Below are 14,652 nucleotides of genomic sequence, written 5' to 3'. Positions count from 1 at the left end.
CGCGCGGAGTGATAGATGTCGCGGTGTTGGGACCAGGCAAAGACGAGGACAAGTAAGTGGACTGCTTCCGTTCGATACACCGCAGTGCTTTTCCGCGTCGCCGTGCGGCGGCCATTGCAGGAAACAGATCCTTAACGAGCAGGAGAAGCCGAGGGAAAGGAAGGGCTGGTGAGGCTTATATACCATGTCTTTCCGCCACCGCCGTCAATTGTAATGAGAGGCGGTCATGGCAATGCGGGTCTTCATTTTTTGCATCATCTGACCATGCGTTGTTTGAGACCTTCCGCACGTGTGCGACGTATCTGAACGCACCGCAATAAACTCGTGCGGCGTGGTGTGCAGCAGGCAGACAGCTGCATGGCACGGGCCTTCCGTCTCGTGCCTGCTTTTGCCTTTCTTATTATGAACCTACTTTTCTCCCCTCGACCGGTCCTTTGTTTTGAGTGGACATGAACAGTGTGGCGTTTTCACTCGGTGGTCGCACACTGCTCGCAACTTCCCTCACTTGAGCCATCGTAGAGTTTCCTGCCGCAACGCTTGTTGAACTGTCAGAAAAATCTCTATATTTTGAGGCTCAGAACACTTACACATTTCCACCGGACTCGCTTCTTCCCCGGGTCCAACGGGCGCTCCGTGAGCCTGAATTTGGACAACAGGGTCCCGAGCCTGCCGAGCCTATCCCTATTACTTGGTGGTGGAACGGGGATACAGGGCTCTGTGGTGGACTCGTCTGAAATATCGAGTTGTGGCTGAATCCGTGGGTGAGGGTTGACAAATTCCTCAAAGCTGGTCTTGAAATTCTCAAAGGCCCTGCTTTCCAGTAGAAACTCTTGGACAGGCGCCAACACCTCAATGCTATCTTCACCTAAACCCATTTGCTCATCGTCATCTGACTCGTCTTCTTCCGCGTTGGGGGCTGGTTGTTGTTCCTTTCGAACTTTCAGATCTTCGTTGGCGGTGTACTTCTCCCTGATCGAGTTCGCTACCGCCCTTGCCTTCCAACGAACAAGCCGGGCGGCGAGGAACTCAAGGTTCTCCCCCGCCTCTTCTTTGAGACCATCTGCATAGATCTTCAACAAGCGACGGAAGTTGTTGCAAAATCTGTCCGCACCTATACTGTCGCTTCGAATAGCTTCGTCGATAAGGGCCTCCAAGCACTTATGCTGGGAAAGTAAGATGACCAATTGGTGGAGGGCCGAGGTGATCTGTGCGTTGGAGTATTGCGTATCCGTAGTGATTGCTGAAAAGCCTGAAGCTATCGAGAAGACCGATGCCGGTCGGGAAGAATACGTAGATCCGCCCCAATTGTCGGCAATCTCGTCAGGGAAGTCGATATCAAAGGGTTCGTCCGATGGCCACGCAAAAAGTCTATCTTCTGTTGTCTGATCCATGACTGGTAGGGTTGGTTCGAGCATGTGCACAGGGTTGCGACCATCGGCCTTCGCTTCTTCATCGACGACGATATCAAAGGTTACCGGCAAGCCACTTGTCTGATTGATGTCTTCTCCACTATCATGATGCATTCTTGCGGGGCGGTAATACTCTCGGGGGTCGTCAGTGTATCGAACCCTCCTTAATTCCTCTGTAGGTCTTTCGGAATCCAGAGCGGCATCATACCCACTGCTGGTGTTGGTAGTCACGCGACTGCCTTGTGTAAGGTATTGCTTCTCTCTGCCTTTGGTCTCAGAGATGACAATCTGTTGATTACCGTCTTCTCCGGTAGTGACTCTAAAAACTTTGCGCCCGATGACGTCTTCGACAAACATGTCATCACCTTCCATTCTAATTATCATGTTTCCATCTTTAACGGCCCTGCGTGCTGAGGTGCTGCGGCTGGCACCGTTATCGCTTTGCTGGCCGGAGGAATGATCGCTAGCATTGTTGGTGCGAAGGCTATCAACGACAGCGCTAGAGTCGCCGTTCCGCGTGCTGTTAAAATGCGCCTCTACCTTCATGACTTCGCTGAGTACACATTGTTTTTCCTTTGATTATCAGTAGTAGCGTCGCGGCGAAGAGTGTCTTCGCAATTGGTGTGAACTACGCCTATGTTGTACATAGTGTTGCGTCTAGGCTCAGAATCCCTAGGTCGGTCAGATCGGGATGGTTGGATAATCCCACAGTCTTTAGATACTGAAGGATAATAGAGATTGCGTTTGGAGGAACGTCCGCGGAGTATTTGAAGCGATTGAGTCAGCTGGTCTGCTGCTGTGCGCGCAAAGGACCTGTACGATCTGCCAGTTATCATCGAGCTCTTCCCAACTAGGTCGTCTTCGTAGTCGGCCGTTGATAACGGCCTGCCACGAAGAAAGTTATTGCTCGTCTGCCGCCGCAAGCTTGGTCGCCGTTGCGGACGTTCAACAGCAGTTGGACGAGGCGGTGGTGGCATCCTGCTTCGCTCGCCTGGGGCGTGGCGATAGTAGCCATCCTCGTCCTCATCCTCATCCTCATTCGAAAGGTCATAGATAGACGGAGTTGGCTTCACAGCAGGTCTGTAGCGGGGGTTCGGTAGAGTTGGCTCCGTAAGAAGCGCTGGGGGTAGGGAAAGGGGCTCTGGAATAGTACCCGGCATGAGATGCTGCACCCATCGTGGCAGCATACTGAGGACTCCCCATTGCAGGCGGTGGTGGTCCATCGTAGTAGCTGTGTGGCCTTGCGTGAATCTGTGGTCTTGTAGATCCAGCAACCCGGGTTTCAATGAATGTTGCATGGTTGCTGGATGGAGGTTTGTCTCGAAGTGAGAAAGGATTTCCGTCTACTCTAGTGTCCAATGGCCGTGAAGCATTTTCAACATCGTTCTGAAGTGAGTCGCTTTCCGTCGGAGCTCTTCTCCTGGTCGAAGACTGTCGTACTATGACTGGCCTCTTCTTTCTGTGTCTTTTGGAAGCCGTAGGGGGATTCGCGCCCGTGGGCTTTGGGGCGGCATGGTCCTTGCCCGATTCGGACTGCGAGCGTCTTTTGGCGGAGACGTTCGCTCGCGGGTCCAATTTAAGTCTGTCGAAATCTTTGTCGTCAGGGAATCGTCGGTCTCGCAATGTGCCTGCAGCGACGTCTTTGAAGAAATATGAGAGCCAGCATCCGGGAATGAAGTAGAAGGGAATGGTGGAACGTCGGCCATGGCTAACGTCGGCGAATTTTCGAACCCCCAGCGGCTTGAGGGGCTTGCCGGGCTTTTTGGGGAGAAAGGGTCAGCCGCTCTACGGGGGGGGGGGGGGGGGGGGGGGGGGAATGTTGGGGTCGTGAGCTCTCCGCGCCCCAAGGCTGAGGTGGACAGGCACCGCTTACCCCGCTGTAGCGCTCAGCCTCAGCTTTCTGCAAGGACATGGGGGCGGGATTCAGCCTTGCAGGCAAGAACCAACGCGAAGTACTTTATTGGTTGGCCATCATCATGTGCTTGGTCCAGCCAACGCCACTGGTAGCTCTGAAGTGTTCCGCCTCGCTCACACCCAAGGCACACTCAAGGCGTGCGGTTGTGGTTTGCGGTGCATCGCCACAGTACGTAGATGACAGAGGATCATGCCTTTTGCACTCTACGATCAAGCAACAAGGCGAGGAAATCCGCTCTCTAGACCGTTCCATTCATGTCAGCCATACCGCATTCAAGCAGCCCTACCTATCTATACGGCAGCAATGCAAGCCATCTATAATGTCACCTCTTCCCGGTAACCCATATGTACCCCTATCCGACTAAGAAACCGTATCAACACCCCTCCGCTTCAGCGTATCCTTCGCTGTCGTGACCTTCATTCCGATCCTGCACACACCAAGTAAGCAACCAACCACCACCAACCAAACATTCAACGACTACTCACCTCGCGTCCAAATCATACCCCTCCCCCCACTTCGCCACCTTCTCGACCCAACTCCCACACTCCCTCAGCCGCTCCTTGCCCTCCTTCCCCAACCCGTGCTCGCCCTTGTCGCGCTCCTCCGCGCGGACCTCCTCCCACAGACACGCGCCCATCTCGTAGCACGCCGCGGGTAGCGTCCAGTTGTCCTTGTTCCCGCCCCGCAGCTGCGCCGCGTCGACGCACAGCACCTGCGTCAACAGCAACTCCTTCGCCTGCTGCACCCGGCCCAAGTTGCGCATCGCCGTCGCGCGCAGCAGCGAGCGGATGCAGCGCTCGTCGAGGGGCTCGGCGGAGGCATCGCCGCCGCCACCGGTACGATCCAGCGCCGCGAGCGAGAGCTCCAGATGGGCGGGCCGCATGCGCTTGTACCCGTTCCAGAAGTAGATGACTTCCTCCACGGGCGCGACACCGACGGCGTCGACGACGGAGGCGGAGGCGCCGAGCTCGGCCCTGCGCGCCTCCCACTTGGCGAGCTTGCGGTTGACGAAGGTGTCAAAGGGCAGCTGGCGGGCCATGAAGCGCTTCTTGCCCGTGTGCTTGGGGACGAGCTTGAGCAGGCGCTCCGCCTCCTTCTTGTCGCGGTCTGCCGCGGCGGCGTCGTCCGCGGCGACAGCCTCGCGGTGCAGCTCGACGTGGGCGCACGCAGCGATGTAGTAGTACAGGCCGTGGCTCCAGTTGTTCAACGACACGCACTTCTGGAACGCCGCGGCGCACTCGCGCAGGCGGTGCGCGTACATCAGGTCCAGCGACCGCTCGAACCAGTGCAGCGCCTCGACCTGCTTGAGTTGCGGGGCCCCATGCCCACCGTCCGACATCAGCGCCAGCGCCTCTTCGAGTTGACGCGCGCTCGCCAGCATCCGTGCTTCCTCGAGCAGCCACAGGTGGCTCGACGGGTAGCGCTGCCGCATCTCGACGAGGAGGCCTGCGCACCGTTCGCGCGGGTGCGCGCCTTCCTGGCCGGGGCCGGGGACAATGTCGCAGAAGCCGAGCATGCCGTTGTAGTACGACAGGATGATCAGCCCGGCGAGCCCGCCGTAGACATTGTCGAACTTGGTTGCTTGCCAGAGCATGGCAAGTCCGCGATCGCGGTCGCCCTTGAAGCCGACAATCTTGAGCAGCATGGCGAAGGCGGGTGGGATCATGGAGATGACGAGCATGAGGACGCCGAAGCACATGTTGGTGCCGGAGTGGATGAAGATATCCGTGGCATCATCGCCGAGTAGGGAGGGGTCGGTCGAGGGATGGTCGGTGGCGAGCCGAAGGGACTTGACATCGTCTGCGAGCTCCGTGATGTCTGGAATCTTTTCCGCGGCAGGCGCGGATGAAGTTGCGGCTTCGTACGACGGAGGCGGAGCAATCTTCTCGCCCTTGAGCTCGAGATGTCCTGCATAGACCGGAGGCGTAGGCACGCCCTCGTGTTCCTCGTCAGCGTCGAAGAATTCGTCGGTCTCCGACAAAGGCGTGCTTCCTTCACCGCTGGTATCCTCTACCGCCAATTTGCTGCTGCTTGCCGTCGTCGAGGGAGCCTGAGACCCAGCAGCACCTTGCGGTGCCACCACTCCAGCTTCAATCTCCTTCGCAGTCGCCACAGACCTCACCGACTGCGATCCCAACGACACCCGCGGGCTTCCCGTCACGCTGCTCTTTCCCAGGTTCGCCTTCTCGGCCTCGATGATCGCGTCTAACGCCACGAACGCCTTCCGCATGTTGTAGAATCCCTTGATACTCTCCGTCAAGCTCTCATTCAGCACACCGACGATGGCGCCCATCAGCTGCGCCTGCGCGACACAGCTGGCGAATTCTGCGCCGGCGGGGTAGATGGACGATCGAGGCGCGTGGCGCTGGGCCTTGCGTAGGTGTTCGGACGCGCTGTTCTCCGCATCTTTGAGGGTGTCGGCGGCTGCGTTGCTCAGCGAGGGCACAATCGGCCAAGTCCGTCAGTGAAATTTGCTCGTTTTCCGTCTTGACTCTCCCGAGAAAGATAGGGGGCGCGGGTTTAGAGAATACCTTCTTTCATGACTTCCTGCTCGAAGCCTAAAGTTGCCCTCATGAACGTGACGACTCCTTTACCTAGCTACATTCGCACGGCGCAGAAAACATGAGCCTAGTGTCCAACCGTTGAAACCAGCATCTTGCCTATTCCGGCCTGCGGGGGAAGTCGCGCCAGCCGCGCCAGGGTATGTATGCGCGATTGGTGTGTGTGTAGTACCTTGTGAAAAGGCGACGCGCCGTCACCGAGCAGCTTCTCCGCGGTATTAACATCATCGTTCATGATGTGAGCGACAGCTATATTCCCGCAACACAGTCAGGTAGAAATCAGCACTTTGTGCGGATGCAACCGGATCAGGCTCGTCGGATGCTCGGAAAGAGGAGGATTTGTGTTGATATCTTACGTACCACGCATGGCAGCTTCCACTACAACATCACAAGCGCGTCAGCATGATATACGTGGAAAAGAGAATGGTGGCAGTCATTGTAGTACGCTGCTGCGGCTCTTCCAGCGCATTCAGCGACTGGGTCGAGCCATGAAGCTTTGTTTTCGAGCCGAGCCAGTTGCCTAGAGGCATGATGTTGGTAGTGGTCGCAGCGGCGGTCGTTCGGCTTCGGGGGAGGAGCGCGGCGTTCCGGGTTCGTAATTCGGACTTGTAGGTAACAGAACGCGGGGGCTAGCTCTTGCTCAAGGCGGGAGCTGAGGGATCAGCGGAGTGGCAGTCGAGTTCGAGGCAATAAAGGCGGGCCAAACGGGCGGCATGAATGGGGAGTAAGAAGCAGAGGGCGAGGTGGGGGGGGGGGAATGAAGGATGAGAAACAATCGACGGCATTGGACGGGGGGAGGGGGAACGCGAAAGGCGAGACCGGGCAAAGCGGCTTTAAGAGCCGGCAAGGCAAGGTTGCCTTAGCCTCGCAGCGAACAATAATAAGACTGTTACGACGCGCAGCAATAGGCTGCCCCGGTCGCGGTCGGGAGCAATGCGGCGCGCAAGCATTCGATGACATCGGTGATGCGCACTGACCCGCACCGGCATCCCTGCCCGCCGCCTTTGGAGGTGGGTCTTGGCGCCGGTGCTGCTGCTGTGGCCGACAGCTCGCCGCAGCTGTGATCTCGACCAATCCATCCATCTGCAACACCACTGCCGCCCCACCTCCCAACCGCCGTCTTCGTCCGCCCTTCGCTCCCGCAGACACGTCTCGACTGCGCAAGCAAGCCCGCCACCCGCAACCCTACCGAAACAGCCCCATCCCGCAACCACCATGTCCGGAGCAGCGCAAGGCAGCATGGACACCAAGAAGGCCGTTGTCAGCGACGCCGACAACAGCGCCGCCAACAAGGACCATCAGAAGCCCGCCACCGCGCTGGAGGAGGACGACGAGTTTGAGGACTTCCCGGTTGAAGGTCAGTCGAGAATAGCGAAGCTCCCTCCCAGCAAAGACCTGTGGCCATAGCCACCTTTGCTGTCTCATTTGCTGCCTATCCTTGCCCCATCTCTTTGAAATAGATCATGAGCACCGCAGGCATTCTCTCGCATGTTTTCTTTCGCCTGAGACCATACGCACAGCGCGAGGCATGATGACAGCATGCAGAACTTCACCCAGCATCAAACGAAACCATACACCAGAAGCTGACTGAGGAATCAACAGACTGGGAACAAGAAGATACTGAACTTCCCGCCGCAAACACGCACCTGTGGGAGGAGAGCTGGGACGACGATGACACGAGTGAGGACTTCTCTGCACAGCTGAAGGAGGAGCTGAAGAAGGTCGAGTCGAAGCGCGGTTGATAAAGAGAACCGACAGCAAGGAAAGACGAATGCGCGACAATGAACAGTCGAAACAACGATGAAGAGATTATCGCGTAATAAAAGACCACAAGCGTTCGATACGGGACAAGGCATGGCGTTGAGTCGGGAGAACAATATCAGGCATCATCATGTCATGACCAATTTCTGATATGGGCATGCCCGTCTCATTTGAGAATGAGTGATACAGCCTCCGTCACGAATGACATTAAAGGAATGACCTGACACACGAATTATCACAGTTCTGTGCCCATGAAGTTGTCAAGATATCTTATTGTCATCATTTACATTAAAGAACCCATTTTCTCCGTCTCTCGTCAAAGCCTGGACGTGCTCCCTTTATTTTATGTCATCCAGAATCAGAGCCGATTCAACCGGCACCAACGATCATTACAAAATTTCCATTTACTTACTCGACAGGGCAACAACACCGGGAAGGGCCTTGCCCTCGAGGAGCTCCAGGGAAGCACCACCGCCGGTCGAGACGTGGCTAAGCTTATCCTCGACGCCGTACTTGGCGGCGACGGTGGCAGTGTCACCACCACCGATGATGACGATCTTGCCGGACTGGGCGGCGGAGACGGCCTTGTCGAGGGTGGCCTTGGTGCCGCTGGCGAACTTCTCGAACTCGAAGACACCGGCAGGGCCGTTCCAGAGGATGGTCTTGGCCTCGTCAATGGCCTCGTTGTAGAGCTTGACGGACTTCTCGCCGCAGTCGAGACCCATCCAGCCATCGGGGATACCCTCGGCATCGGTGGCGTAGCCGGTGTTGGCGTCCTTGTCGAACTTGTCGGCGGTGATGAAGTCGGTAGGCAGCACGAACTTGACGTTGTTCTTCTTGGCCTTCTCAACAAGGGCGGGAACAGTCTTCGCGCCAGCCTCATCGAAGAGAGAGTCGCCAATCTTCATGTTCTCAAGGGTCTTCTTGAAGGTGAAAGCCATACCACCGCAGACGACGATGGTGTTGACCTTGTCGAGCAGGTTGTCGATCAGCTGGATCTTGTCCGAAACCTTAGCACCACCAAGGATGGCGACGAAGGGGCGCTGAGGGTTCTCGAGGGCCTTGGCGAAGTACTCGAGCTCCTTCTTCATGAGGAAACCAGCAGCCTTCTGGGGAAGCTGGCAGCCAACCATGGAGCTGTGAGCACGGTGGGCAGTGCCGAAAGCGTCGTCTGAGTCATTGTTAGTTGCGCAACCCTGTGGAGCTCGTTTGATTGGGGACTTACTGATGTAGACATCACCAAGCTTGGTGAGACCCTTGCGGAACTCCTCAACGGCGGCGGGGTCGGCCTTGACCTTCTTGCCATCGGGGCCCTTAGAGCTACCCTCCTCCTCGATGTGGAAGCGCAGGTTCTCCAGGAGGACGATCTGACCACCAGTGGCCTTGTTGACGGCCTCCTCGGCCTCGGCACCAACGCAGTCGCTGGTGAAGACGACGCTCTTGCCAAGGAGCTTCTCGAGCTCGCCGACAACGGGCTTGAGGCTGTACTTCTCGTTCTTCTTGCCATCGGGACGGCCCAAGTGGGACATCAGGACGACGGCCTTGGCGCCATTGTCGACAGCGTACTTGATGGTGGGGAGAGCACCGACGATACGCTGGTTGTTGGTGATCTTCTTCTCCGCGTCGAGGGGAACGTTGAAGTCAACCTGCAGGGCGGTTAGCAGCGAATTCTTTGCTTGGTATCTGCATGCGAGTATACGTACGCGGATCAGGACGCGCTTGTCCTTGAGGTCGACGTCGGTGATGGCGAGCTTGCTGGAGAGCGACATGGTGGGATTTGCTGTGGAAATCTGCACGGCGTGTTAGCTGCATCTGCACGAATAACGGCTGCGATGCCTGAGGGCGCTCGAGAGGCATGCATGCGCAATGCGGCTGTGGTGCTGCGACGCAACGCCCCTGTGAGAGGTGACCCTCAGGCGTCCATGGAGGGGTAGCTGCGACGGCAGAGGGCGGCAACGCTCCCCATCACGTCGCAGACATTAGCAGGCAGCAGGGGACAATGGGCAAAGACAGTCGAGCGAGCGTACCTGGGTATCTCTGAGAAAGGTGCAGTGTTGTTGGGAGGTGAGAGAGAGGATGGCGGGCAGCTCAATGTTTTGTGCCTCGCGCGGCGGGGTCTTAAATGTGGTGGGGCACCAAGCCCTAGGGTGACGTTTTAGTGGTTTTTGGCATTTGACATAGCACCACCAGCCCGCCGCACAGGGCACCAGAGGTCCGCCTCTCGCGACTCTTCCGCCCAGGCACAGCGTGATCTTTCGAGATAACACTGAAATCGGCTGACTGGACCCTCTCGTCCGTCTCATCCAACTCCACCACGCCTCTTCTGCTAAAAACACCGCACGCCCGTCGCGCTCCTGCCAGGCGGGCCTTGCCGAAATCCTGAGGCTGCTGAGCCCAAGCGCGCATTCTGCGACCCCCGTCACCACCCGGCCTGCAGCGACAACGCCGCATGCCCGGTAGCGTGACAGCCGGCTTTCCGACTGCTCCGGACGACGCCTGGGGAGACAAAATAAAGCGCTCATCACCCTTCATTTCGTATCTGCTTATCCTGATCCCATTCGATTTCACTCGATTTGCCCCTCTTTCCGCGTCACCCTGATGTCCTGCCTCGTCGATGCTGATATTCAAGGCCGCCAGGAGCCTGGGTGGTGAGTTGTCTCGCCTTGCCGTCCTGTATGCAAGCGATCTCCCGATGCTCCTTTGCGGCGCCAACTCTCCAGAAAGAAGTGGCCGGTAGCGGAGCACTGGGTGGGCTGTCACCTCATTCGGGCCGGTGAAACAGGCGGATTCCGCGGCTGAAGCCCGTCGTTCATCTTGATACGGACAACTTGGCCTACGCATACTCACTAGGACTGGCTTCCAAGGTCCGAGGTCCATTCCTTGAAGAATAGGATCGTTGACGATAACGTGGGCCGGCACTCTCGCCCCGACAACCGGACAACCGGCGGCGTACCGATCACGTGCAAATGGTCGGCCCCTCCAGGATTGCATTCCCAGTACCTACGGAGCAAGAGCTAGGTCACGAGGCAAAATTTCTTGCTACAACTCGGTGATTCCTGCTGAAGATGGTCGAAGAATACATGTATTCCCTAAAAATTCGAGGCTAGTCTGCAGGAATTGCTTCCAGAATCTGCTGAAATTCTCTTTGTCGGCACTTCCAACATGCCATTTCCTAAAATACCTGGACGCATATACACCAGGAATTGACAACGAACATTATCGACCTAGCTCAATGGAAACTTTATAGCAGGGCAAATGTTCCCCTGGTTTGGTACCACTTTCGCTCCTTCAGGGTACCCCATCAACACCCATTTGTGGCCACCAAGGGTCCTCTTCTGCATTGTGGCCTACTCGGTTTAGGTAAGTTGCCGGCGATACAGATTTGGTTCTCATCAAGGAGTTGAACAGATCGAACAGTAATTGAATTCAGCTATCTAGTCGTGTTTTATTGACTTGTATCTCGAAATTCCGGTCTTCCGCCGAATTGAGTACTCTGAGACGCTTTCGTAATCCAAACCCGTGCTTCTAGTATTTACCAAATGTAGGCGCCTAGTTTGCAATCAGTCTTACCACTACTTAAAGACATACGCAATCAAGTGAAACAAGCTGCTGCCAGGTAACTTACACAATCATTCCTGTTCCAGGGGTTCCTGCCCGGGGCACTATCCGGTCTACTCGAGCTCATATATCAGCAAATGCTATTTTCAAGCAGGGAATCTTCCAGCAATACTCACACCTTGAGGATCGCCTCTTCCCACTGCACTCACAGTTATTTAACATGGTGTATCAACTATTGTTTCAGAGGGAATCGGAGATGATGTATGAAAGCAAGATGAACGTACGGAATGGGTGGACTCAAATCCACCCCCACCCCGCTTCCATCCCATCAATTCGCAGGTTTGTTGCCCGTAGACCTTGCACGCCTTCGCGCAATCCGGTTTGACAAGAGGCAAGGGGGCGGCGGCACTTAGAGTACCGCCAAGGAGGAGAGAGATAAAGCAGAAGTACGTAGTCTTCATCGTGTCGGTTGCTTTCGAGGTGCTTGGTTCATTGATGAGCGAATCTGAGCTGAGTAGTAGCGGAGAACAAAAGTAATCAGGTGGGCGAGGGATTGTTTTTATCGCTTTCGATAAGTTTTTTGTTTGATTCAAGGCCGACCAAGCCGATACCAGAGATTGATGGTGTTGAAGATCGAGAGCCGCACATAGTAATTTACCCAGAATAGTAGACCCAATTGGGCTTAGTCCCACTCTGTTGTATGATAGTCTCTGCTAGCTGTGCAGCCCCTTCGCGGGTCAATCCATCAAGGTTTCAACAGGTAGCACGAGGAACGGGCCCTTTCCCTGTAATGTAGCTCACTAGCTACAATTGGCTCAACGACAAAAACCCTCACAACATCCCTCGTTCCAAAAATCTTACGGGCAAATCCACATGTCTGGCTCGCAAGAACTCGGCCACGTTCTTTCCCAATACGTCGTACGTCCCTGAGCAGCTTACACCGCGGTCAAGGTGCTCATGCAGCAGGAAGTGAACCGCGCGCATGTTTGGCAATTCGAACCGATCCTACGCAGGAAGATCGAACCCTGGTTAGCAACCATCGTACCTGAACCATGTCTAGAACGCATTTCCGCATCTCATGCGACCATCCCTTCGAAGGGGGAAAAAAAAACCAGTGTAGAGAGTACTCACGATCGGCTTCCCCTTGAGCTCATCCGCCAACAACTCCTCCATCTTTGCCGCGCTCAGCAACCCCCTCAGCCAGTCCCACTCATCCTGATGCCGGACCCAGAAGCCGACGTTGCAATCGCTGCCTTTGTCTCCGCTCCGCGCGTGCACCAACCAGCCCAGTGGGCCCCTCACGGTCTTCCCAAACGCCGTAGCAGGGTCCACGGCACCGCCCGCGGTAGCGGGCTGGCTGGGCTGCCGCTTGTCCCAGACCCGCGTCTGCGGCGGGGGCGGGATGTCCAGCGTGTCGTCGCCGCACCACGGGAGGTGCACGCGGTGTAGGACGTCGGCCTGTGGCAGGAGGGTGACGTAGTACTCGTGGATGGGACGGGGGAAGCCCATGCGCAGGTCCAGGTGCGGCGTGGCGCCGGGGTAGCCCATCATGATGGGGTCGACGCAGGGGCGGAGGAAGTGCTGGGGCGCGAGGGTGTCGGCGGCGGGCGCCTGCGCCAGCACGCGCAGGTCGACGGTGGCGGCCGCCTGGTTGGTCGCGTTGTCGGCGGCGGTGCCGTGCAGCGTGAAGGTCAGCTTCGAGAGGCGCTGCAGCCGCGCGGGCCCGAGCAGCTTGCGGATCTGCTGCTCCATCATGCGCGCCTTGGCGGCGATATCCAGGCCGACCATGAACCAGTGGAACTCGGCTTGGTAGCCGCCGTGCGCGGTGATGCCGACCTTGGTGGTGGGAGGGGGTGGTGCGGACTTGACGCCGTGCAGGGCCACACGGTCGGTCGTGAGCTGCTCGAACCAGACGGAGTCGAGGAGCGCAGTCACGTCGGAGTTGAAGTACCAGGGGCCTTGGATTTCGTAGAGCAGCTGCGAGGAACATGTGTTGGTGGAGACTTCGCCGCCGGAGCCCTGACTCTTGGTGATGACAACGCCACCTTCCAGGGAGATCTCCGCTATTGGGTAGCCGATATCGTCCCAACCTTTGTCTTCGAGGGCCTTGAAGCCGGTGTAGTTGCCGCCGCACACATAATTGGAGCACTCGATCAGATGGCCGGCTACGAAGGCGTTGGCAAGTTGGTCGAGATCGGTCCGCTTCCAGTTATGCCACCAGAAAGCAGAACCAATGATAGGAGAGGCGTCCGCTACTCTTCCACAGATGACAATGTCTGCTGATGTTAGCATTGTGACGGTGTGCTTGTCGGGGGAATATACCTGCACCGTTCGTGAAAGCTGCCGCAATTCCCATGCCTCCCAAATAGGCCTGAGCATAGATGGGCTTGAACTTCCATTCCTTAAGGGTCTCTCCGGTGTAGATATTCTCGAATCGGGATTTTCCCGACTCTAGAGATCTTTGAACCGCGGGCAAGACTTCGTCACCAGATATCCAAGCCACCTTCAAGTCCAATCCTTTGCTTTTCACCAGCTTCGTCACTACTTGACTGAGCTTTTCGGTGTCGGCTGCACCCGCATTGACCGCGACTTTGATTTTGTGTTTTGCAAGGTTTGGTAGCGCCGGTTCGAGTGCCTCGAGGAAGCTGGCCTCGTAGGCATTACCAGACGCTGTGCTGGCGTTAGCAGTTACTACAAACGAGACCTCAAGGCCACTCCGCACCTGTTGATTTCATGGTGCCTTTTGTAGTCATGTTAGCTTCTGACATCCAGTCACCGATGATGACATCGATGGGGTCGCTCTGATGATTGGTTGCGAAGAGGCGCATGGCATCGCGACGGTCGGCGCTCGAGCCGGAGCATCCTGTCCGTGAGTGAGCGCTATGTAGCTAAAGGGTGGCCAGTATCAAATACAGTACCTCCGATGCGAATTGGTCGGCTCTCAGGCATAGTGTCAGGTATTACAGTGAATGGAGAGCAAGATTTACAAGTGGTGTTGGTGGCGGCAGGGTGGATGAGCGAATCTGTGCGTGTCATGAAATTAAATAAAAAGGTACAACAAAGACGAAACTCGTGCGTCACCGGCACTTGATGCTTCTCGGGTCCCCGCTGCTACTGCAGGGTCCGAGGTTCGTGGCTTTGTTCGCGTCGCTAATGGGGAGAAACTTGAGGGGTTGTAGCCGGAGAACCGACGCGGGTGATCCGGAATGCGGGGTGAGCCTCAAGCCACCCCGTAGCAGCTGAATGCTTAGACAGCGTGCGACCTGGACCGTCAGCACTATTTATATCGCCCACCGAGAAATAACTGTTGATCATGGTACACCAGAGGTTGCGGGATGATGTGGATGTTTAGCAATTCCTTCTGACCGAAAAGCATGGAGAAGCCAGGAGACGTTGCGGTGTGGAGCCTACACTAGCCTATTAGGTCAATTCGCTGGATGATGGTACA

General features: G+C 56.6%; 5 protein-coding genes across 5 annotated transcripts; 1 reads left to right on the top strand and 4 right to left on the bottom strand.

Moving 5' to 3' along the window:
- Positions 1-467: 467 nt before the first annotated feature.
- Positions 468-1,955, bottom strand: SLS55_004580 (uncharacterized protein; the record flags this gene model as incomplete). The annotated part of the gene is made up of 2 exons (XM_066776036.1): positions 468-545; positions 588-1,955. The coding sequence occupies 2 exons, from the start codon at positions 1,953-1,955 to the stop codon at positions 468-470; spliced, it is 1,446 nt and encodes a 481-aa protein (XP_066633917.1).
- Positions 1,956-3,684: 1,729 nt separating this feature from the next.
- Positions 3,685-6,252, bottom strand: IML2 (Mitochondrial outer membrane protein iml2; the record flags this gene model as incomplete). The annotated part of the gene is made up of 3 exons (XM_066776035.1): positions 3,685-3,751; positions 3,810-5,748; positions 6,246-6,252. 3 exons carry the CDS (start codon positions 6,250-6,252, stop codon positions 3,685-3,687), a joined length of 2,013 nt encoding a protein of 670 aa, XP_066633916.1.
- Positions 6,253-7,100: 848 nt separating this feature from the next.
- SEM1 (26S proteasome complex subunit) lies at positions 7,101-7,627 on the top strand (the record flags this gene model as incomplete). The annotated part of the gene is made up of 2 exons (XM_066776034.1): positions 7,101-7,242; positions 7,488-7,627. 2 exons carry the CDS (start codon positions 7,101-7,103, stop codon positions 7,625-7,627), a joined length of 282 nt encoding a protein of 93 aa, XP_066633915.1.
- Positions 7,628-8,050: 423 nt separating this feature from the next.
- PGK1 (phosphoglycerate kinase) lies at positions 8,051-9,415 on the bottom strand (the record flags this gene model as incomplete). Its single annotated transcript, XM_066776033.1, has 3 exons — positions 8,051-8,817; positions 8,872-9,292; positions 9,350-9,415. The coding sequence occupies 3 exons, from the start codon at positions 9,413-9,415 to the stop codon at positions 8,051-8,053; spliced, it is 1,254 nt and encodes a 417-aa protein (XP_066633914.1).
- Positions 9,416-12,260: 2,845 nt separating this feature from the next.
- SLS55_004576 (uncharacterized protein) lies at positions 12,261-14,032 on the bottom strand (the record flags this gene model as incomplete). Its single annotated transcript, XM_066776032.1, has 3 exons — positions 12,261-13,480; positions 13,527-13,874; positions 13,981-14,032. 3 exons carry the CDS (start codon positions 14,030-14,032, stop codon positions 12,261-12,263), a joined length of 1,620 nt encoding a protein of 539 aa, XP_066633913.1.
- Positions 14,033-14,652: the final 620 nt, after the last annotated feature.

This window comes from Diplodia seriata (genome assembly GCF_021436955.1).
Source record: "Diplodia seriata strain FDS-637 chromosome Unknown scaffold_4, whole genome shotgun sequence".
In the NCBI taxonomy this organism is placed as follows: Eukaryota; Fungi; Ascomycota; class Dothideomycetes; order Botryosphaeriales; family Botryosphaeriaceae; genus Diplodia; species Diplodia seriata.
The sequence above is the reverse complement of the archived record's forward strand: the minus strand, read 5'-3'. Positions and strand labels throughout refer to the sequence as shown.